This window comes from Hylobates moloch, unplaced genomic scaffold (genome assembly GCF_009828535.3).
Source record: "Hylobates moloch isolate HMO894 unplaced genomic scaffold, HMol_V3 SCAFFOLD_10, whole genome shotgun sequence".
Taxonomy (NCBI): domain Eukaryota; kingdom Metazoa; phylum Chordata; class Mammalia; order Primates; family Hylobatidae; genus Hylobates; species Hylobates moloch.
In genome coordinates, this window is record NW_026652285.1 from 104,071,299 (window position 1) to 104,096,181 (window position 24,883).

The window sequence follows — 24,883 nt, forward strand, 5'->3', positions numbered from 1 at the left end:
ACTTTGGGAGGCCGAGACAGGTGGATCATTTGAGTTCATCATCAGGAGTTCAAGACCAGCCTGGCCAACATGGTGAAAATCTGTGTCTACTAAAAATACAAAAAAAAAAAAAAAAATTAGCTGGGTGTGATCGTGCACATCTATAATCTCAGCTACTCGAGAGGCTGAGGCAGGAGAATTGCTTGAACTTGGGAGATGGAAGTTGCAGTGAGCCGAGACCATGCCACTGCACTCTAGTCTGGGCGACAGAGTGGGACCCCGTCTCAAATAAGTAAATAAATAAATAAAATAACGTAATGACTGTTTATGGGGCCTCTTTAGTGGTGTGAAACGCTGCAGCAGCGCCACACACCCGAGTAAGGTGTGCAGCACAACCTGACTCAGGGGAGGGTGACGGTTCCAATCCCTGGGGAATGATCCCATGTTGAAACAGTTTCCTTCCCTAGGAGTGGGAATGAGTGATAGGTTAGGATTTTTGAATACTATTGGGGTTGGCAGTCAATTTACGCTAGGTACTCCACGTACCCACCAACGCAATATCAGGTGTCCGCCCACTTTTCAGAGAACTGAGTCTTCCAGGGCGGACTCAATCTCTTTTATTGAAAAGCACCTGGTGGCAACCGGGTAAACAGACCTTGATCAAGTCTGCCTCAGTTAGGGGCCAGTCTTGCATATTAAAAAGAATGAACAGGCCGGGCGCGGTGGCTCACGCCTGTAATCCCAACACTTTGGGAGGCCCAGGCAGGTGGATTACCTGAGGTCAGGAGTTCAAGACCAGCCTGACCAACACGGTGAAACCCCGTCTCTACAAAAATACAAAAATTAGCTGGGCATGGTAGCGCATGCCTGTAATCCCAACTACTTAGGGGCTGAGGCAGGAGAATTGCTTGAACCTGGGAAGTGGAGGTTGCAGTGAGCTGAGATTATACCACTGCACTCCAGCCTGGGCAACAGAGCGAGACTCCATTACAAAAAACTAAAAAAAATAAAAAATAAAAAAAAAATTATCAACTAATAAATGAACAAAGGAATGAAGAAGCAGGCGGCACCCTGCCCAGAACATGACCCACCATGGACAATCCATTTGCTCACAGCTAAAAGTTCAGACGGTGCAGAACTGAAAGGGTTGCTCATCCCTCTGCAATGACTGTGGATGGAGAGCTGGACATCTGTGGGCTACTTTCATGCTGTCCCCTACCTCTGACGAGAAAGCTGCAAAGTGTGTGCGGGTCCCTCTGGGCCTCTCTCTTGATGTCCCCTGCCTACCTGGGTGGTACACACACTCCACCTCTCTCTCCAGCCACTCTAGCAAGACAATGCAGTGAGTAGCTGCCGGTCTGCTCTCACTATCCCTAAATTGCTGGATGAAAATGCACACAGTTTTGAAACGAGGGGGTTAAAGAACAAAACAGTGGCTGCCCCTGCAGAATTTAAATGTCAGAAAAATACGAACATGCTTGAAACCTTTCCTGGCTCTTTGTGATTCTGCCCTTTCAGATGGTCACCGCCCCCCCACCCCACCCATTTCTAAGTCTCATTCTCTGAAGCTACTCTGCTGGAGACTTGCTGGCTATAAAAAGCTTCTTCACCCTAGGACCACGTGCAAGGAGACTCCACGGACCACAGTAAATGATGGGAACCTGTTAGCAGCCATAGACCCATAGCAAGCCGTCCCCAGCCCTCTGCTACTTCCACACTTGGGTAACGGGTCTAATGAGGAAGAGTGAAAAGGGCTTGCTGATGGCGTGAACGTCTGCAGACAAAAGGAAGGCAGAATTTTGCTTCCTGTGGTGGGATTTGCTACAGAAGCTCAGGTGCTCAGGCTGTAAGCCAGTGGGTCAGGCACGGGCCTGAGAGAATGTGACAGGGGCATGCTTCCATTCTCCTACCTCCTGACATTGTTTGCCAGAAATAAAAAGGTGAGTGTTAGCTTGGTTTGGCTCTGCAAGGCAATCCCCCTCCCCGTCACACTGAAGGAGAGACCTCGGGATTGGCAGGGGTCGGGGGCACGGCTTCCTGCTTTCCCAGTTCTGCTTTCCCTCATTCTGGGCTGGCCACAGCTGCTTCTTGTGGGCAAGAAAACAGACCTAACACAGTGACTGCAACCACATAATGAAGGCCTAGGAGAGGGAGCTCTGGGGTTCTATCTCAGCTAGAGCAGGAGGAGAATTCCTCCATTAATGCCATGTGAGCTGCTGCTCGTGGCCCAGAACTCCCATCTCAGAGGTGGGCACAGCTGTGGCACCTCCCACCACTGTCAGGACATCAGGGTACTATCTTCAGCCTGAGCAATCTCCTCTTCTTGATGACCAAGGAGCATCCTCCAGCATGTCACGCTGCTCCCCAATGACTTCATGCCACTGCTGCAGGCTGAGCTTTTCTGGATGATGCTGGGAACGAACCCCACCCTGGCCGGTCGACTTGGCTGGGTGCAAACAGGCAGAGCAAGTGGAAGATGTCTGCTGCAGTGCTCCCAAACAGCGTCTTTCTGGGAAACGCTACAAGCAACATCAATCATGACACCCCATATATAAGTGGGTGGACAGGAGGAAAATAGAATTTTGAGGAATAGCAAATCCTAAAAAGCGGAGTTTAGAAATATTGCCACCGAATCCTTCTCTTTTGGTGATTTAGGTTTGAAATACTTAACGTCACCCTAAAAACTGTGCCAGGCCTCTGAATCTGCAAAGGACAACGTGGTCCCACCTCTGCATGTAGTGCAGGGCCTAGCAGTGGCACAGGGAGGTCTACCTGCTGGCCACTGAGATGAACACGATGAAACAGGCACGCCAGTCACTGCCCTGGGAATGGAGGCTACACCGCGCATGCTTCGTGCTTTCTACCGCCATCTCCCACAAGCTCAGTGACACAGAAACAGGCTTTTTTTTTTTTTTTTTTTTTTAACAAGATCCCAAACTCATTCTGTGGGATGATGATTAGTTGAAGGCTTTATTGATAAAGGATTAAGCTTAATTCTGTACATTATTTTCCAATATGTTTCCTTCATTTGACAGCAAATGGAAGACATTTTAGTTAGGAAGAGAGAGGACTCACTAATTTAATTCTTACTTGTCCCTGAAAAAAAAGGACTTCAATGTTATCTGCCTTTAGTTGTAATCAGAAGGCACTACCACCTCTCCCAATTGTGGTTCTTTAATCTGGTACAGGTCAATATCAGAGGTTAAGTCCACTTAGTTAATAATAGGTGAAAGGAGCGATGATAAAGGAATCTCAGAAAGGCTTCTGCACAAATACACATGATATGCCACTCACCAGTGAGATAAAATTCCCATCCCTTAGAATTCATCAATTTTTACTACTTGAAGTGTGTTACATAGACTGGAAGGACGGAATTGGCGGATGCTCCTAAATCTCTCCAACTAGACTAATATCAAATTTTAAACACTTCTGCTTCAGAGTGTTTGTAATTTTAAACAAATACAAAGAGTGCCTGGCAGGTTATTTTCAAGGGAGGTAGGATAAAAATACAGCACTGTCTTTCTACATCTATGCTTCACCAAATCTGTGTTCCACACATTTTACAACTTCCTAATACACTTTCTGCTTGCATTAAAAAATACTTAATACTACAAGAACATTAAAAAAACACGCGAAAGCGAGCATGTGCAAGCCCCTCCCTCATCAAGGGTACTGGGATGGAAATGGACCATTGTTAAATACCAAGTGACAAGCCGCAATGCTTACAGCCCTCGAGAAGTCATCACTGGCTTTTTATGGAGACTGGAGGAGGGAACTCATTGCAATACCACAGAGGACATGAAGATAAGGACCAGGTTGAGGGGAAAAACCGACCATTTTAATGTTCTCCACTATTAAAGCAAACCAAGATACGGATAATGAGCAGTGTTCTTTCTCCTCAGAATATTTTTCAACCAGCCACTGGGGGAAAAATGACAATGACAGTCAGCACGGGGAAACGTTAGCATTGAAGGCTGAGACTTTTTGCATGCAAAACAAGTAAATACCTCCAGTATGGTGACTTAGGTAAGAACACTAAGATGAGAAATGTAGTTCCCTGCACTAAAGCCTGTGCATAACCACACCCTTCCTTCCTTTATGCTTCAGACCCAGGGACCAGGGAGGAAGAGAGGGTGGGAGGGAGGGAAGGAAGGAGGGAGGGAGGCTATTTTCTTCATTACATTTCCAGGGAGCTCAGTTGGGTAAAGAGTGTTAGAAGAATCAAGCTATGATTTTCTTTGTCAAAACTTTATTTTAGAGCAGTTTTAGATTTATAGAAAAGCTGCAAAGATGCAACAGCAGACAGTTCCCATGTCCCTCACCCTGTTTCCCCACTGTTAACATCTTCCATTACTACGGTACATTTGTCACAACAAAGAAACTAACACTGGTTACTCACTAATAACTGAACTCCAACCTTTATTTGGATTTCACCAGTTTTTCCATTAGTAGCCCCTCCCTCCCTCCCTTCCTCCTCCTCCTCCTCCTTCTTCTCCTTTTTTTGATGTAGTCTTGCTCTGTCACCCAGGCTGGAGTGCAGTGGCTCACTGCAACCTCCCGAGTAGCTGGGATTACAGGCGCCCACCACCACGCCTGGCTGATTTTTGTATTTTTAGTAGAGACAGGGTTTCATCATGTTGGCCAGGCTGGTCTCGAACTCCTGACCTCGTAATCGCCCACCTGAGCCTCCCAAAGTGCTGGGATTACAGGCATGAGCCACCGCGCCCGGCCCGATTAGTAACCTCTTTCTGTTTCAGGATCCAAGCCAGGGTAGCACATTGCATTTAGCTGTGATCAGATCATGAATCTGTAATGCTTATATAGGTTCCCTAAATGTGTGGTTTTCAGCCTCAGACTACTCCCCTCATCCTAGACACCTGTCCTCTGCCTAGCCCTTATCACCAAAAAGGGGCCCGGGGGCGCTGTGGATTGATGTACAGTAAACACCACTAGAGGGTGGTCCATGACACCCCTCTGATCCACTAAGTCCTATGCTCACTGCTTAATGCACACCAGATTTTCTTCTGGGGTTAAGGGAATGTTTTAGAACCAGACAGAGGTAGTGGATGTACACTATTGTGAATGCACTTAAAGCCAAGGAGCATTCACTTTAAAATGGTTAATTTTATGTTATGTGAATTTCACCTTAATCTACAAAAGAGTCCTATGCTTCCTGGCACACTGTGGACACAACCATTCTTCATCGTGGGGATAACTCAGACCAAGCTTTCAAAATCACATCCCCCTCTGTATAAATCCTGTCAGTGGTTTCTCCCTGAATTAAGGATAAAATCCAAATTCTGCACCAGGGCCTAGAGGCACCTCCCTGACCTGAGCCCTGCCTTCTACCTCCACTTCATCCCCCCTTCACGTGGCTGGCTCCTCCTTCTCACACTGCCTGCCTCAGTTTCCCCTACAAAGGCTTCCTCTGACTAGCCTAATCAGGAGGCCCCCCTGTGGTTCCTGGCCACAGACCCCGGTTAATCACCTGGAGTTATTTTTTAGGCTTCCTTGCCTGTCGGAGTTTCCTCTGTGGCCCTGGCACCTAACAGTGCCTGGCACATGGCAAAGGGGCTCAGATACTTTTTTTTTTTTTTTTGAGACGGAGTCTCGTCTGTCACCCAGGCTGGAGTGCAATGGCACAATCTTGGCTCACTGCAACCTCTGTCTCTCAGGTTTAAGCAACTCTTCTGCCTCAGCCTCCTGAGTAGCTAGGATTATAGGCGCCCGCCACCATGCCCGGCTAATTTTATATTTTTAGTACAGACAGGGTTTTGCCATGTTGGTCAGGCTGGTCTTGAACTCCTGACCTCAGGTGATCTGCCTACCTTGGCCTCCCAAATTGCTGGGGAGTGGATACCTGTTGTTGAGCTGGATGAGGGAATGAATGAGATGATGGCCAACTCTCTTATTTCACTACTGGACGAGACCAGAGACGGAAGATGGATGAGAACAGAAGAAGCCGGCTGCTGCCCTGCAGGGAGCTGGCCCTGAGTACTGTGGTGACTGGTGGAGGTGTGGCGGTGGGGGCAGAATCCTCATCAGCCACAGGGCCTGAGTTGGTCCAGGGAAGGGGCCCTGCACTGTCAGGAGATGGGGAAATGAATTTTCTCTGGTCACTTTTCATTTTGTCTGACATTTCCCATAACAGTTTTTCATAAGGAAGCCCAATATCTGAAAAAGATACAGTGTCCCCAGAGCACAAAGTGGGGAAGGGGCAGGGTGAGGGAGTGCCAGCTTGCTTCCCTTGGCCCATCCCTTGGGCACCAGTGGAGACCACTAGGGCTCTGAGAAACCGAGTTTTAAAACTAGGTTTTCAGAATACAGTGTTTGGAACATCTCAAAAACCTATGGTTTTCCTAAGGTATAATTCACATACAATAAGACTGCCCCTTTGTAGTAATATAGTTCTGAGTTTTGACAAAATGTACAGTTGTGTAACACCACCACAATTAAGATACAGAATATTCCCACCACCCCACATTCCCTTGTGCCCCTTTGGGGCCAAGTCCCTGTACCCTCCCCTAGGCAACCACTGATCTGATTTCTGTCCCTAAGGTTTTGTTTTTTCCAGAATGTCATACATATGGAATCAGACAGTGAGCATCCTTTTCTGTCTGGCCTTTTTTCACTTTTTCAAAAGCCTCTGATTTGAGACCACGTTTAAACCTCAAAGCATTCAGGTTTTCCTAATGCCGCTTGAGTAAGAAGCAAAGTAAAACTTACCTTCTGGAATACTTGATAGTTGGATTTGGACCATATATCAAGCTGAGGGGAAAGGAGAGAAGGATCATCAGCATCAGTCTTAGAATTCAAGACTTCAAGAAATAATATTGTAACTACTGTTAACCCTTCTTAAACTTGAAAAAAACATCTGATTATAGAATAATAGGATCTCAGGGTTGAAAAGGATCTTAAATGTCCGACTTAATTTCTTCTTTATCCATTTGTAGGTAAGTTAAGAAAAGTCAATGAAGGAATACAGCAAGTCATCTTGAGGCACCTGCTGCTTCCAGGGCTCCCGCAAGCTGAGCCCCTGGCTCACTTTCAACTTTGATTCTCACCACGGCTCTTGTATTTCTCAATGCCAAGGTCAATGCTACTTCAGGCCCTTTGCACTTGCTGTGCCCTTTGCCTGAATTGTTTTTCCCATAAACCCCCACATGGCTCTTCTTATACTTTCTTTAGCTCAAATATCACCTTATCAGAGAGGCATTTCCCAGTTACCCTATCAAAACATTCTTACCAGTACCTGTTACCTTGATTCTCTTTACTTTTTTCTTTTTTGAGATGGAGTCTGGCCCTGTCACCCAGGCTGGAGTGCAGTGGCGTGATCTCAGCTCACTGCAACCTGCACCTCCCGGGTTCAAGCGATTCTCCTGCTTCAGCCTCCTGAGTGGCTGGGACTATAGGTGTGCGCCATCATGCCTGGTTAATTTTTGTATTTTTAGTAAAGATTGGGTTTCACTATGTTGGCCAGGCTGGTCTCAAACTCCTGACCTCAGGTGATCTGCCCTCCTTGGACTCCCAAAGTATTGGGATTACAGGCATGAGCCATTACACTGGGCCCTCTTTACCATTTCAAGATTTAAAGTTTTCACAACATTTAAAACTGCCTGAAGCTCTATTATTTCCTTGTTTACTTGTTTCCTGCCTGACTTGCCCATAGGATGGAAGTTCAGTGAGGACAGGAGGCTTGCCCTCCTTCCCACGGCCTCTCCAGGTCCAGAAATGGGGTCTGGCATGTCATGGGCATCAGTAGGTCTTTTCTGAGTGGAGGAAAGCTGGCAGCATTCAGCTGCTGAGCACCTGTTCCATGCCAGGCACTGCACTAGGCCCTCCACACACACTCATGTAATCCCCAGAACTGGCCCACGTGACTGGCCCCATGAACAGTCTTACTCTCCAGATGGGGAAACAATAGCTCAGAGCCATTCATGAGCCCAAGGCTATCTGGCGAGGCATCTTACAGATGGCCTCATCTGGTGGTGCTCAAATCCTGGCTGAGCATCAGAAGCCCCTGGGGGAAGGTTTTTGTTTTTTAATATACGGATTGCTCAGTTCCTCCCCTAGAGTATGAATCAATGGCTGCAGAGGGCCCAAGAGCCTGTTCCATTGTTCGTTTTGTAGCCCTGCTCCCAAGGGTAACTGACAACTGGCCGGTCAAGAGCCCCTGCTCTAGGGCACCCCTACTTGACGAATGAGGAAGCTGGAGGAGGCATGAGTTGGCATGTGGGTAGGGCTCACAGTGAACCCAGTCCAGTCCTCCTCTGGCCACACTTGGTCACACACAGCATACTTCAGTAGCTCATTCTAACCAAAACCATTTTGGTTTTTACTGGTTTGCATGATATACCAAATCAATGCCTTCTGTTTCAAGAGTTTAGAACAAATTAAGTTTGGCAAAAACAGAACTACCCACAATACAGTGCTGACCGAGACGACTCAAGGGCAACGAGAAAACGAGAAAGCCATCACTGTGTCCCACAGTTGCTAAAAAGTTGACTTTAATATATGAGTCCAAGAGTTGAGTGAATGGAACACCTGGTCAATGGGCCTCTAGGAACCTGCCTTTGGGGTTGGCCAGCGGTCAGGTAGAGCCCTGGGCCATGGCGGTTTAGGCCTGTGTGGTGTGTGATTGATTTTGGAGCACCAGAAAGCATTGGGAAGCCATTGGACAGGAAAAGTCCTTGAAGAAGACGGGATGTGTTGCATTTGACCCAGGACACTTCAGAGCTCTGTGTCTATTCTGCGGAAGACACTAAAACCTGGCTTTCTGAAAACAGTGCTTGGAAATTAAAAGCAGGGCTGTGAACAGGCATATACATTCAGTTCTCCTGGCTTTTCCCTGTTCACAATTAGTTTCATGAAAATTTCACCGTGTTTGAAGACTTTTAGGACAGTAGAGAAGGTTAAGATGATTCTGAGGAGGCCACTCTGTACTTCTGCAGGAGAGGGCAGAGGTTTAGTTCATCAAACTCCATGACAAATCATGGAGGAGCTTTCATTGATCAAGCATTCATTCATTCAATAGGAAAAATGAACTTCAAGTTCACCCACTTCTCCCTACCCCCACTGCCTGCACCGTCTCCTTCTTGGATTGCCACAAAAACCCTCAACAGATCACCCTCCTTCTACTCTGGCTAAACTGCTCTTCAGAAAGGTGGTGCCAATTGCCAGTCAGTGCCCCCCACTTAAACCACTGGATGGAGTAAGAATTTTAAAGATCTTCCAGCGCTGGAATTATAATTTGACAGCTCAACAATTTGCAAGGGGAAAAGTGACGTTACCTCCAGATAACTCTGAGGGAAACCTCAAAAGAAACATATGAAATTAATTCCCCCACGTTATCAATTCTGTTGAAGAAAACTACTATTGGGCAGCTGGTCATATTTGGGAGGATAAATCGGGTTCGTATTACTTTCTCAGGGCAGCAGTTTAGCCCAGGGCTTAACAAATGCAGCATTTAAAGATTATTCAGGGGTTGCAGGATGAATAAGAATGACTTTTGCATCTTTTAGTTGTACCAAAATCACTGCCAAGATGACAGGGAGAAGCCAAAGATTCTAAATCTCAATTTTAGGAAGAGGAACACCGATGTCTGAACTTGGAACTAATATAGTTCTCCTTCCATTCTGAGCCCACAGCTGTTTCTTCTGAACTTCTTCACTGTTTACCCTTCCTGCCTGCTTACATCATACATAAGCAGACCAAGACATAAACACAGAGCCAAGAAAAACAGAAAAGAAGAATCTGCTAGATTAAAAAGTTATAGTTTTTATTTAAAAGATAAACATATTTAAAAATCCTTCAGTATCTGCAAAAGTTTTAATTTTAAAAAATCTAGAGAAAAATACGCACAGGTTTAATGAAAACATGGCCTCTCCAGCCTCACTATGGATTCTCAAAACACACCACATTTATTCAAAGTGAGGATGATGCTCTTTTTAAAAGGCTTAAATATATTATTCAGGACCCTAGGGAAAAGCTCCTACCATCTGGGACAGAAGGACCTTAGACAATACGATCTATTTACCTGGCGCGCACGGGTGAAAAGGGACCCCTTAACCACAGGGCCCTCTTTTGCTAGGAATGCACAGCAGGTGGTTCGTACTTGATTTTCTGCTAGATTTATGCCAAAGAAAGACACGGAAATGAGCATTCTGGAGTCAATGCCCTGCCTCTCCTCAGGGCCAGGAAGATTTCAGAAATTCATTTCAGGGAGCCAGGACTGATCCAAGTGAATATTTATTAGCTTCAGCTTATTTGCTGCAGAGGCAGACATGGCTACCAATTCTTTGCTGGCTGCAAGATTCAAAAAAGGAGCATTCTGGAAGCTGCAAACCTTCAGCCTGATGAACAAGAAATTATTCTGAACTATGGTATCAGGAAAATGAAAGCGAAGCACCCTTCGGTATTCTAAGCAAGCATTAGAAAGATCTGAAAACAAAGTCAACCTTGTGGTAACTGGTGGCTGAGTCTGCAGTCTCAGGAGCAGCCTCCTGGCCTCTGGGGATTGCAATTAGTATTTTAAGGGTGGGGTGTGGTCTGTTCTCAGGTGAAATGAAAACAAACCCTGCAGATGACCAACTGCTTCAGCACAGACACATCTGTTCTCAGGGCAAACACCAAGGTATCAAAAGACCTCTTGACACACAGGAAGAACTGGTGAAAATGGTGACAAATCAAATTTATTCACTGACAAGAACAATCAGAGCGACCCAATATCAGCAGGCAGGTGATTCTGTCTGCAATGCTGACCACCACCACCACCTCCATCACAACCAGCAAGGGCAGATGCCATTTACTGATGAAGATGATGCATTTGGCCTGCCCTTTACCTGCATTACTTTTAAAATCCTTTTGGCAATAACATGAGGTTGATAAAACCATTTCCAATTCACAGATGAGGACAGTGAGGCTCAGAGAAGTTAGGCAACTTGTCCACCATTGCAGAGTTAATGCGAGGTGGGGGAATTCGAAACCAGGTATGTGTGCAGAGGCCCAGCTCTTACCCTGGGAGGAAGAGACTGCTTTCCAGTTAGACAGCAGGCAGGATGCCGGGGCTGCGCGCTCCCTAAACTGTCACTTGCGCAGCTCTTCTGGAAGCATAGTTCTGCTTTGAGGCCTGCTGCTGTGACAACCACTGCCACTAAAATTCATTTAACAGCAAGTGAACATTTTGGCAGCTTATCAGAAAGTTATCAATTCTCTACTTCATTCAAAAAACAGTGGAATCGATTCAAAATTATCTAAATAAAACTCATAAGCCACACAAGGTTCCAACTTTTAGAACCTTTATTCAGTAGCTTCATCTTGCAAGGTGAACAGGTGATAGGCCTATCAGTTTGGGTAGAATGCTGCAGACCAGCTATGGTGACGGATCTCTTCATGGTTACCCACGTTTTCAAAACCATAAACTTCTATGTGGTCACCCTCTCAAATCTGCCCACCCTCCCCAAAGAATAAAAGAGTGAACAAGAGCCTCACCCAAGAACACAGTGTTACAGGTCTATTATTCTTCAACTTTTCACTTTCAATCAGGACATGCATTTGTTACTAAAAAACTGCTGAAAGCACAATTTCAGGGCATCCTCTGCATATGAATTAAACTGGATTCCCCTTTCCCTGGCTTTCACCCTTCCCCCTAGAAGTAACAAGAGGCCATTTTTCTGAAGGTCGTCTGAACAATTTCAAAGGCTATAACAAATCAAAATGTTCCCTGCATCGGATATCAAACAGGGCTGATGCCAACACTTATTAGAAAAATCAGATTCAGCTCCCCACCCCCTCGACCCACATGCACACACACAGCCAACTTTGAAGTGGGAAGAATGCGGGGATCAGAAATTACCCTGGAGACGGCTCTGGCTGTCTTTGAAGGTTTCCTTTGATACCACCATTTCTTTTCCTCTCTTATGCTCGGAGGCTAAAAGCTGCCTTTTTTATTGATATGGGGTAATTAATGAAGCCATAGCATTAACATAACCTAAATCCCCTAAAAAGATAAATTCAAACGAGACACATTTTTTTTTCAGTTAAGTCTGACTGGTATAAAATCAGGACAATGGCCAGGTATTCATCTTCAGTCCTGCCTTTAACATGCTGAGTCATGGCTCTTGCTACTCCCTGGTTACAATGAATAAGTGGTTGGTAAGTCCGAAAAGCATTTTTATTTTATTAGAGGAATCAGGCTATTGGTCCTTGGTATCAAAAATATGCATTGCAGGTAAAGAGACAGGATGCTAGGGTCGTGGTGGTGGTTGTTACAGCGAAGTGCAAAGTGATAGCCTTGCTGGGCTGGATTCTGATGGGGAAAAAACCTGCAAGGTCTGGAAATTAGGGGTGGTGCTGGGCCACTACAGCAGCAATAAGGATAATGAAACTTTCGAATGTGCTGGTTGCTTTGGGCTTGGAGGACACAGACAACTGCAGAGGTAGAAGTTAAGCCCATAGGAAGCTTCCTGAGCCACACCCTGGGCCTCTGTGGCTGTGCTCCAGGAGACTGCAGCAAAACACCCCCCTGCAGCCACCTAGGCACCAACTCAGCAAACGCAGGGCTGCATCCCGGGAGCAGCGACGTCTCCAGCAACAACGTGCTCTTGTAGAACACATGTCAGGCCCCAAGGGCTCCTTCCAGACGCCACATTTCATTTGGGATGTGCCAGACAATTCAACATATTAATTGCACTAATGCCTAGATAGTATATAAATAAAGTACACACACACAGAGTACTCAAAATAGAGCACTAATAATGTCTGCATGGTTTATTTTTATCACTTGTGAAGTGCTCTGAAAAAAGGGGCTAATCAAATTGGCTAGGATTAGATTCTGGGCGGAGCAGTCATTTGAGAGCTTCTCTGCCAAATGTGGTCAGTGTGTCCTTAAAATAACAAAGGGGCCTGGTTCTCTCAGTCTTGCAATTTCCACTTTTAGGGTCCCTGCTTACTGCTTACAGTTGTAAAGGGGGATGCAAGGCTTCCTGTCCCACCACATTTCTGATGTCAACCAAGGTCCCAAAGGCACAGCCATTTTCCTTCGGAGGAAGAGAGAAGCCAGGCTAATCTCCCATCAGGAGGGCCCGAGGTCTCCCTTTACTCGTGTGTCTCCTTTATCCTTTGACTTATTTATGACTTCAATTCCTGCCACTCCTTTTAGTCCCCATTTCTCATTTTTGATTCTCCACTTTCCATTCCAGCGTAAGCATTTTCATATCCCAAGTAGGCTTTTTCATCATCTCCTCCCAGACAGGATTGGACTCCTACCGTGCTCCTGGCACAGAAGTGCACCCTAGAGACAGAGAGTCACACGATGGAGCCCGTGCCCTTGAGGAGCTCCCGGTAGATGCAGGATTGAGATCCAGCCCTGTGTGGCTATGGGCAACTTTACCATTCTAGGTCTCAGTTTCTCCATGTGTAAAACGAGTCTAAGAGCAGCGCCTATGTCATGATGCTGTGAGGAGGATTCGACAGCCGCTGTGGGCAAAGTTCGCTTTGTGCAGTGCCTACCTGACCAATGTATGTTAGTATTGTTAGTATTTTTATTAATTGCAAGATGGACATGTAAATAATCATGATGCACTAATACTAGTACTAGTAAAAGATTGTTCTGAATTCTATGGTTGGGTGGATAATGATGATTACTCTGTGCTGTAAGGAGAGGCAAACCCAGGTCGGCCATCTCTAGAGCCCATGCTCATAAGCAAAGAGGCTCTTGGGAAAATGGAGACGGGACGGGAAGGAAGATGGCATTCAGCCAGTGTAAAAGGAAGAGTAAAACTTTGTCAGGCGGACTAGGAGGGATCCCAGGGCAAAAGGCACAGAACGTGCAAATACCTGAAAGAGTCTGGCATGTTGTGGGAGCTACAGGGAACACGAGGCTGGAGATAAGATGAGGTGTGTGTAGAGGATGCCAGATGAGGTCAGAAAGGAAGGCAGGGGCTGTGCCATGAGGCATTTAGACGCCTTGCAGAGGAGTCTGGATTTTATTCTACAAGCCAGAGTTTTCAGAAGTATGTTCTACAAAATGGCAATGTCACAATATGCTCTAAGAATAAAAGAAGAAAAAAAGAATTTGGTGGCCAAATAAGTTAGGAAAATATTGCATACTCTCTACTCCCTGTAAGATATTCATAAGGCACATCAGCAAACTGGTTTCCACAGTAAAGAAACCCACTGAACTTTCTCTAACCCAGAGTTTCTCAAACTTGTTTGGCCATGCATTGCTTTCTGCCTAACATCTATTAATATCCTACTTTCCTACTTTGGGGAGGGCTGCTTTGGGCAAGGGGGAGATGGCAAAAAGAAAGAGAATCATCCGCTCGCATGTGTATTTTAGGAAGACAGCTCTGGAAGCCAAGTGAAGGACAGACTGTGAGGGAAGCAAGACTGGAGACTAGAAGTGAGGCGGTGCGTGCATTCTTCAGTGCAGAGATAATGAGAGCCGGAGAGGAGCGAGAGGGGTGGAGAGGGATGGGGGGCCCAGTTTGAGAGTTACTTAAGAGGGAGAACTGCCAGTAATCACTGACAGCCTAGACCAGCGGGATGAAGGGAAGAAAGGTTTAACCAATTAGATGGTGGTACTGTTAACCAAGATAAGGAAAAGAGGAGGGAAACTGAGTATAGGGAGAGAGATGATGAGTTTTGTTTTGGACAGGCTAAACTTGAGGAACATGGGAAGTCTGATCTAGAAACAAATCATGAGTGATCCTTGTGTGGGTGACATGGATGAGAATGGCCAAAGAGAATGTGCAGAGGGAGAAGAAAACTCTGGGAAACTGGGAAGTCAAGGGGGAAGACAAGAAAGAAGGAAGTAACTGGAGCAGCTGAGGAGGGGTGTTCAGAGGCGTTTTGGAAGCATCATACCTATGAGACTCTATACTCCAAGACCCTTATTTTAAGTTAGAATAAAAATAACACTAGTTATCATTTACTGAGTATTGACTAGATGGCAAAGTGCCAAGTGCTTCATGTGTATTACTTTGGACACTTTCAGTAAGGGCCAATTAAATAGAATGTTAAAGGTATCATGCAAAGTAGGTAAATTTCCACTCCTTCTTACGATCTCAATTCAGAGCATGCTTCATTTGCACCCTAAGTTTGGTAACCCTAGTAGCACGGTCCTGATTATGACTCACCTTTCTACATATTTGTTCTTCATCTCTCCAATTCGTTTGTAAGTCCTTGGCAAGCAAGGGCTATGTTCTGTATCAGGAGTGACTATGAAGTTGTCAACTTTGAAAAAACCCAACAAGAATGGCATCTCAAAATGCCACTGCCCATGGTCTCTGCGAGGGTATACACTACCCTCGGTGCTGCTTCTGCTGCTGACCGACAGTGTGGAACCTTCTGGAGCAGCTGTCAGAGTTTACAAATCAGATACACAGACCACACCTGACTGATTACTTATTTTACATGCGTGCTCCAAAGACATTTGGTTTTTCCAAAAAGAAAAAGGAAATCTCCCCTCAATGAATGATTTAGTATCAACGAGGAAATTTACGAAAACTGGGCACAGTCCTTGCAGCAGGAGTAGCATCCCACGTAGACACTTGTGTGGAATGTGGAAATGCTGGGTTACTTGTTCAAAACACACATCTCATTATATCACGGGCTATGCTTCTTATGTAACGCCCTGCTATGTGCTAAGCCACAGTTACCACCTTTTTTTAAAGAACATTCTATTCTCATTATAATGTGGCTGTTGGGTGGTGAGTGCTAGTATTCATACTAACAAACTTTTACATTTTAATGAGAGTCACAAGGAAGGAAAGGCTCCCGATGGGGTGGGGAGACCAGGCTCCCTGCTGAGAGTGGCCTGGGAGAGTGTGGGGCATCTCAGGCACAGTGTTCATTACACTCTGGTGCAAACACAAATGAAGGCTGTCAGCTCCCATCAGCATCCTCTGACACTCTCTGTGGAGCCATACGGAGACTGTACAGTCAAAAGGAATTAGGGGTTCACAAGGGTGAACTTTCCATGAAACAAGTCACCCGTGGAAATAACACGTCTTCTTTCGACAGCAGTATTCAATATATGCTGCTGTGCACAGCAACTTCCTAAAGGCAACTTGTTAGTTTTGTGGAAAAAGAGTGTCATCGGGTTGTGTCAAATGAATGGGAATTTTCCTTGTGGTTCTAGGAAAAGCAAAATGCTGAACCTTGGGCTATTGAGGAGCTGCTTGACTTGGGGAAAAAAATCCATTTCCTCAGAAGACACATTTAATGAGGCAACTGGGGTCTAAGGTGATAAATTAGAAATTCAACTAAGGGCATCAGGCTTAGAGGAAAAAGCAGAAGCTTGATGAAGAATGCAAGCAGAGAGAATGAAACGTTTTTTCACAAAGTGTTCATCCTCACACTGACAAATCTATGTTTGCTGGTCATTTCCGCTATGATTGCTAGTTTTTAATGCCGTTCATCTGGGATTCGACTACGTTTGTTCTGGGATACAGAAAATCAAGGAACACACAAGACTCCAGAATGCTTACCTTGCCATCTTCTGTGTAGACATTCTCGTTATATCCCTTTACTATTGTTCGATCAATGAACAGGCTCCGCATGACGACGATCACTTTCAACACCTTTCCCAAGGTCACCTGCCAAAACACATGTAAGCTGACACTTGAACATGCAAATCACACAAAGTTGGGCAGGAGTGTGAGAAGAAATGACCACCTGGCCAATCCAGTGAGACTGGATTCATGGTGCTGGCCCTGTGGATCCTCCAGCGCTGGAAAATGAACTCTCAATAACAGCAAGTTCTTTCTGTAATCACTGAAAAATGTTTTGGGCCTCAACTCGTCTAACTTCCCTAAATTTATTTATATTTTTGGCTTACAAACTCTGAGGATAAGTTTCATATGTTTACTATCTGCTGGAAAAAGTAAAATCCTTCCCTTTCCCATTTTAAGATTTTCTTTCTCAAAGGCGAGGATTCTGCAATTCTGGCAATTATAGGATTTAGTGAGCGCGTTGTTTCATACTATGTCATGGCCCTGTGTATACCTATGCAATATGTACAGAGTACAATATACAGGGCAAAGGCAAGTCCCAAATGCCTCTTGGTTGAACTATCTATTTATAGTAACTGGTAAAAGTGGAAAAGCAATACCAAATAAAGTCAGGAGGTAAAAGGAAAGTAGCTGAATTTTATCTCCAAAAAAGAAACATGATCCTGGAAATACATTTAAGTGCTTTTACTCTCAGAACCTAAGCACATATTATACATTTTAAAAAAAAATCCTAAAAAAAGTGCAGTTTCATGTATGCCAGGGAAAAAGGAACCTGCTGTGCTTGCTGGAATAGGCTCAGCACCAAGAATAGAAACAGCACCTTCCTTTCTTTAGGGACACTATTGTGTGGATATGGCTGTTTCCCCCCACCAAAACTCAGGTTGAAATTTTATCCCCAGTGTGGTGTTGGGAGGTGGGGCCTAGTGGGGGGTGTTTGGGTCAAGGAGGCGGATCCCTCAGAAATGGCTGGGTTTCTTCTCGAGGTACTGTGTCCCTGCTCTGGCGAGACTGGATCAGCTCCCTCGAGAGTGGGTTGTTATAAAGCCAGGACACTCCTTGGGTTTTGTCCTTCACACATGTCTGCCTCCCCTTAGACCTTCCACCATGTTGTGATGTTTGTGATGCAGTGCAACACAAAAGCCCTCGCCAGACGGTGAAGCAGATACGGGCATCATGCTTCTTATACTCCCCAACCAGCAGAACTGTGAGCTTAATCTCTTTTCTTATAAATTACCCAGCTTCAGGTATTTGGTTATAGCAACAATAAACAATATACGGATGAAGACAAGGGGCTCATGTAACTCTTCTAAGACTTTGCTAAAGCTTTTCATTTCATATATGAGTCCCTGGACGCAGACCCCAGCCCGGGACCCACCCGCCCATAGTCCGAGTTGCTCTGATGAGGCTTTGATGTCACAGAATTTGCTGAAAGAAAGCCCTGCTGAGCTGCCTAAAAGTAAGAGCCTTAGCCCCAAATGGCAATCCTGATCCTTCAACTCCAACCTGCCATCAGTTTCTGGGGATGCCACCTCCAATCACCCCTTCCTTATGTCCCCATTCCTTGCAGTTTTCCAACTGATCATCCTCAACAACAACCTTCCTCTTTCCTTGATTAGTCCTGGGTATCAGTGAACACCTCCAACATTTGATTCCTTCAATAATTTCAAGCGTTAGGTTGATGGCTCTATTTCTGTATATTTTAAATAGTACTGAATACAAACATGGTAAGAAAAAACATTTATTTACATTTAAGGGAATGCTAATAAAGGCATCCTATTTCTATATAACACTTTTAAATATTGTCACACCATGTAATGTTCAGTGGGTCTTTTATTTTTTGTTGTCCTATGTCCAGTCAATGGGTCATTTTTTTGTGTAACTGAAAATCCCTATCTAAGGATGCCAATAAACCATGAAGGTAGAGTGAGTAACTCTGTCTTTAGTCAAAATGGAGCCTACTGGAAGAAAGGCAGGGAGGGAGAGCAACTGAGTTATAGTTTGTTTTTTTTTTTTTTTTTGAGACGAAGTCTTGCTCTTTCAGCCAGGCTGGAGTGCAGTGGTGTGATCTCGGCTCACTGCAACGTCCATCTCCCAGGTTCAAGCGATTCTCCTGCCTCAGCCTCCCGAGTAGCTGGGACTATAGGCGCACACAACCACATCTGGCTAATTTTTTTGTACTTTTAGTAGAGACGGGGTTTCACCATGTTGGCCAGGCTGGTCTCAAATTCCTGACCTCAAGTGATCCATCTGCCTTGGCCTCCCAAAGTGCTGGGATTACAGGCGTGAGCCACCACGCCTGGCCAAGTTATAGTTTTGTAGTTACGGGCACTGAAATCGATACCTTCTCATTAGGCTAAAGTGAATGTAGGTCCAACACATTCTCCACAGCTCTCCTCTGGAAGGGCCACTGTTTGCAACTGCACATTTTAACTTTCTTTGTTAATAAGCCTAGGTGACTAAGCAATTGTTTCCTGAAACACCAAAACCTGGCTGACATTAATTAAATGATAAATTGCCTTTGTAATTTAAGTTTCTTAAGATGGATTTTAGAAATACACACTAATAACGCCAGAAATTTTATATCCAAATTTTTTCTATTAAAAGTTAATTTTGGTATTTTAAAGTTAACTAATACTTTAAAAAGTTAAAAATATAAATGTTTATTATGGAAAAATCTAAAATTAGAGAACAAAGGAAGAAGACAGTTGTTCCTGGTCTTGTGATGGAAAGATAATCACCATTAACATTTTGGGGTACTTCCTTTCAATCATTTTATTATCAAAGGCTTATGGTTTTTGAATTTCTAACATCGTTATAATGAAACTATATATGTATATTTTCTTTCTTTTTTCTTTTTCTGAAACAGAGTCTCACTCTGTCGCCCAGGCCGGAGTGCAGTGGCGCCATCTTGGCTCACTGTGACCTCTGCCTCCCGGGTTCAAGTGATTTCCTGCCTCAGCCTCCTGAGTAGCTGGGATTACAGGCATGCGCCACCATGCCCAGCTAATTTTTGTATTTTTAGTAGAGGCGGGGTTTCACCATGTTGACCAGGCTGGTCTTGAACTCCTGACCTCATGATCTACCCTTCTTGGCCCCCCAAAGTGTTGGGATTACAGGCGCAAGCCACCATGCCCAGCCATGTATATTTTCAAATCAAATTTTTCCTTAAAGCTATGACAAGTATTGTTCCATACTGCTATATAGTCTTCAAAATCAGTGTTGCATTGCCGCACGACATTCTATTGAGAGGATATCCTATAATTTCTTTAACTATTCTCCTATTAGTGGACATTCGGGTTACTTCCAAGTTTCCCCTAATATAAGTATGGCCGCAGTGTATACTTTCGTTCACAAAGTTTTCACCACATTTGGAATTATTTCCCTAGATTTGCAAAGTCATAATTACTGTGGCAAACAATATAAATATTTTAAGGCTTTTGATATAATCTGCCAAACTGCTAACCACAAGGGTTATGCCAACCAGAAAGGTATGAACACACCTATTTCATTCTGTTCTTGTCAGCGTTGGGCACTACTAAATCAGATCAAAACAACGTAAAATCCAACAAACCCTTTCCCTGCCCAAAGTGCCAACTTAATTGATTTTTAAAAACTTATTATGGAAGATTTAAAAACATATACACAAGTAAATGAAATAGTACAAAGAACCCCACGAACCCATCCCAACATCAACAATGACCAACTCTTGGCCAATCTTGTCACCTCCACCTCCACCTCCTTTTCCCTACCTATGTTACTCTTCTGAAACAAATAACAGCCATGGTATCACTTCATCTGTAAATATTTCAGTACATATTTCTCAAAGGGCTCCAAAAGCACAAAAGCAGAACCATGACACCCACATCTAATACAATAATAACGTTCCAATATTATCAAGCATGTTCAGATTTCCAACAGTCTCATAAATGCCACTTTATTACAAGTCTGCTCATATCAGGATCCAAATATGGTCCACACAATGTGACTGGTTGACATGTCTCATAAGTCTTTCCCAAACTAAAGAGATTCCCCTCCCAACCCCATGCCCCCATTTTATCTGTTGAAGAAACTGGGTTATCTCCTACAGAGTTTTCCACAGTCTGGATTTTGCTGGTGGCATCCCAGTGGTATACTTTAACATGCTGCTCCTTCCTCTGTATTGCCTGCAAATTGATAATTAGATGAGATGCAGGTTTGATTTTTTTTTTTTTTTTGGCAAGATGACTTCCAGGGCTGTAGTAGTTCATGGATAGTCAGTATGAAAAGTCTTGCACTGGCTTACTTTTGGGATCTTTTGAATCCATAAAGCTCTATAAAGTCTGTCAATTCTTATTTATTTATTATTTTTGAGATGGAGTCCCGCTCTGTCACCCACGTTGGAGTGCAGTGGCATGATCTTGGCTAGCACAACCTCCCCTTCAAGGTTCAAGCAATTTTCCTTCCTCAGCTTCTCTAGTTGCTGGGATTACAGGCGTGTGCCACCACACCCGGCTAATTTTCATATTTTTAGTAGAGATGGGGTTTCACTATGTTGGCCAGGCTGGTTTTGAACTCCTGACCTCATATGATCCTCCCACCTTGGCCCCCCAAAGTGCTGGGATTACAGGCATGAGCCACTGCGCCCGGCCTGGATTTTTAACATGGTCATAATATACCCAGTTTTGAAGCCTAACATTTTGAGGCTTTAGAATCAGGTCTCGGCTCTGCTGTTGGAAAGCCTGGCCTAGCTACCTACCTTCTCTGAACATCTAAATGGAGATAATGGTACTGCATCTCAGAATGACTGTGAGGAGTCAGTGAGACAATGCACAGGTGAAGGGGATGGCACAGGACCTGGCACAGGGAGTGCTCAGTGGCAATGCTATTGTTACTTGGCCCAAACCCCTGTTTGGACTTTATGGAGGTGAAGTGGTTTGAAGCCAGTTAACATCAAAGCTGGAACCAGAACTGCCGCTGTAGCCAGGTCAGTGAACTGGCTGACCTGGCCCGTATGTTAATTTTCCCTCCTGCTGTCACAACTGGGGCTACAGGAAGCTGAGAGGGGGTAACAGTTGTGCTGGACCTGAAGGATGAATAAGACCGTGGGGTCTGCTGAGCGACCACCGAGTAGAAAGTGCCTGCAAGCCTGCGGTTCAGGCAGCCAGACCTCCTGGTGATGGCCATTTGGTGTGCAAATCAATTGCTCCTACTCTCCAGCACTGGGCTTCAGGCCCTCATTCTCCACTTGCAGGCAGTGTGACCCAGGGCAACTCTGACAACCTCTGGTGCCTGTTTACTCAGCTGTGAAATGTGGTGGGACCTTCTGAGGAAATTGAAGGAGGCGATCCATGTAAAACTTGGGCCTAGGGGTGCGGTGCATAGCAAAGCTCAATGGCTGTTAGCGTCCCCTCTCTTCGGAGTGCGTGCGGCAGGAAGGGTAACATAACAGGAGCCCTCCTGGCTCTGCCATCGAGATGGAGCCTGGTGTGTGCTCTCTAGCAGTCCTTCCAGCCCTCACATCACTCTACAATGATTCTGATTCTCATGTGCCTGGCATGTGCCAGTTTCTAACGTATCTGCATGCACCAGGTTGTAGTGACCTTGAACTTTTTGATAGACTGATAAGGCAATGCAGCACATAGAGGCCAATGGGCATCTTTCCACAAACTAGCCAACGCTGGTCACAGTCAGAAGCAAAACGCCCACTGACGGGGGCTACAGGTTGGCTCTTGGCAACTGCTATAGGATACCACTAATAAAAGCTAATGCCATCTGGTAATGAAGCGAGCTTGCTGTTGCCAAGGTAACACTTTTCTATACCAAGCAGCACATTTCCAAAGAGCTCGCTCACTACTCATGGTAGAGAGTCAGGGGAGGCACTATGTTTCCTGTGCAGGCATCAAGGTGCACTTGAAGAGGAAGTCCAGCCCGCCTCCCATCTGGCCATCGCCTCTCAGAAGTGCATTTAGAAAAGCTGCCCCTGCCTAGCCCCCCCATTAGGTCAGCTGCACTCTGGGCAGCGGGGGCTGAAATCGGTGGTCTTCTCTATCTGCTTTTCCAGCAATCGCCTGCCAAGCTGTATTCCACGAAGAGAATTTCTAGTCCACTGTGGCAAGGCAAGTCATAAGACAGGAAAGGAAAAGTGGGAGGAAAGTAGAAAAAGTATTTAGTTCAGCTCTGCCAACTGATGTCTAACAAAAACCTAACAAATCTGGTGGTTGAAATGTTATCTCTACTGCCTGACCATGTGAGCTGAGAAGGTGAGAGGAGCTGGTCACTTAAAATGTTCTTCCCCTAGAACTCGTGTAGGGGGAAAAGTGCTTTGAAACTGAGTGGTATCTGAGTCTAGGATCAGGGGAGGTGAGCTGACCAAAAGCTTACCTGCACGAGGAACCTGGGGCCAGATAGCATCCCCTGGCAGAAAGCATCTGTGTGGGAGGTGAAGGGGGATAGTTCAGGGGTTTGTCAGTTAGACAAATGGTGGCATGTCTAAGCCCTGCTTTGGGGGAGGGGAGTGTGTTATTAAAAAAAAAAATTAAAAAGAAGTCAACTATTTACATAAAACCATCCATGAATGTTATTTTCTGTATACAAAATAAAAGTCTGATATGTAGGTGCCCTTAAGGGGTCTGTTGTAATTTAAATGATGTTTTTCCAAGTATAGCAGAAAGAAAGAGAGAGGAAGAGGGAGAGGGAGAGAGGGAGGGAAAGAAAAAGAGGGTAAGAGAGAAGGAGGGAGGGAGAGAGGAAAGAGATACAGAGGAGGAGAGGGGAGACACAAGGAGAGAGGGTAAGAGAGAGAAAGGGGGAGAGAGAGAGGCGAGAGAGACAGAGGAAGAGATGGGGAGAGATGAGGAGAGATGGGGAGAGAGAAGGGGGGGGAGCAGGGGAGACAAGAAGGAAGGGTGGAAAGGAGGGGCAGGCGGGCCCACCTAAAGGAGATTTAGGAAGTGTTTTCCTTCATAGAATACTGAGAACTTTTCTCTTTGTACTAATTCCAAAGAAAGAACAGGCCAAGGTGAGTGAGTACAGTGAACAATGTCTTGTTGAAGAAATGTCTGTACTGTGTGCAACACTGGGCAAGGACACTGATTCACAGACTCATACAACTGCAGGGCTGAAAAGGATATAAACAATCATTTTCTCTAACTCTCCCATGTCTAAAGAAGTAAACTGAGGCCTAGGGAGGTTAAGAAGTATCAAATATGGCTCCTACCTTAAAGAAGGTGACAAAATCGACATATGCCTGGAGTCACTGGAGGGCACCTAAAGTGCTCTGCCACCTGGAGCTCACAATGTGCTCGAGGAACGGAGGGAGGAGGGCACTGCCTCACTGAGCTGCCTGGCACAACCAGAAAATGCCTGGTTCAGCACCTGCCCAATTCACTGCACATTTTGAAAGGGTGGAGCTGGCTATATAGACGAGCAGTTCCCAAATGGGGTTCCAAATGGGAATCTCCTCCAAGAGGTGTTTTTAGATATGGTCTGTAAAAGCTGATCAGTGCCCCTACACTTTTCCTAGGGGGTCTTTCCTCCATATCATGCAGATTTACCCCTTTCCTCTGGAACAAGGGCAGGTGCATGCACACAGGGCAGGCAACTTTCTCCTCTGTCTGCCTAACAACCCGGGATTCAGCCCAGGCAGTTGTCTTATTCCCATTCTTAATAGAAGGAAGCTGAAGTTATGAAAGATTTGAAGCCAAGGTCACTGGTTTTCTGTGAAGGGCCAGAAGCTGCCTCTTGCTGTTTCCCTACCTCATGCCTGGCCCATGACCCCACATCCGTGTCTATAAATCACAAGCAATGGTGACCAAAGACCCTTGAGTCATGGACTCCTCCAGCCACCCAGCAATCCTCCTCCAGGGCTCTGTTCAAGGGCTCAAAGCCTTGCCAATCCAGACTCCTGGCTTCCCTCACAAATGACTTCATACACACACCACTGACCCCATCTCTAAGACGCTAATAAACTACTTGCTTCCTCTAATTGCAGCATTTTTTAAAAAGTTAGCACTCTGAATTCTGCACAGCTGCTAGGTATGTGTAGCCCTGACAGACTCGTGCTGGGCGGAGTCGTCCTCTTAACAGCAGGCTCGAGAGCTGCGGCAGCAAGGGGGATGAGGGAAACCGGCTATTGCTTCTTTCTAGGAAAACTGTAAAATTGGATACAGCCAAAAGAAAACAGAGACAGACCAACTCTGAAAGGCTGAAACGCTGGCAGAGCTGGGGCCAAGAAGATAAACTGTCATGCCAGGGAAGAGGGGGCCACCAGGACTCTATAGAGCAGGACAGTAACTGAATCATGAAGAGAAAACGGAGCGATGTGACTTGGAAACCAAGAGGCCAGACCGAGGGACTGTCAAAGCTAAAACCGATGTTCTTCTAGGCTGAAGGTCACTCATTTTGCTCTGCAA

General features: G+C 45.4%; 1 protein-coding gene across 2 annotated transcripts in view; it reads right to left on the reverse strand.

The window, feature by feature from the left end:
* Positions 1–24,883, reverse strand: part of MED27 (mediator complex subunit 27) — a 228,220-nt gene that overhangs the window by 17,483 nt on the left and 185,854 nt on the right. Inside the window, exons 5-6 of one of the 2 annotated variants that reach the window (XM_032165470.2) lie at positions 16,470–16,577; positions 6,706–6,747 (exon numbers count right to left, since the gene is read on the reverse strand). In XM_032165470.2, the coding sequence (XP_032021361.1) occupies positions 6,706–6,747; positions 16,470–16,577 (150 nt within the window). Of the gene's footprint in view, positions 1–6,705; positions 6,748–16,469; positions 16,578–24,883 lie in introns of those variants that run through there. The other variant, XM_058445170.1, reaches the window with a different exon arrangement.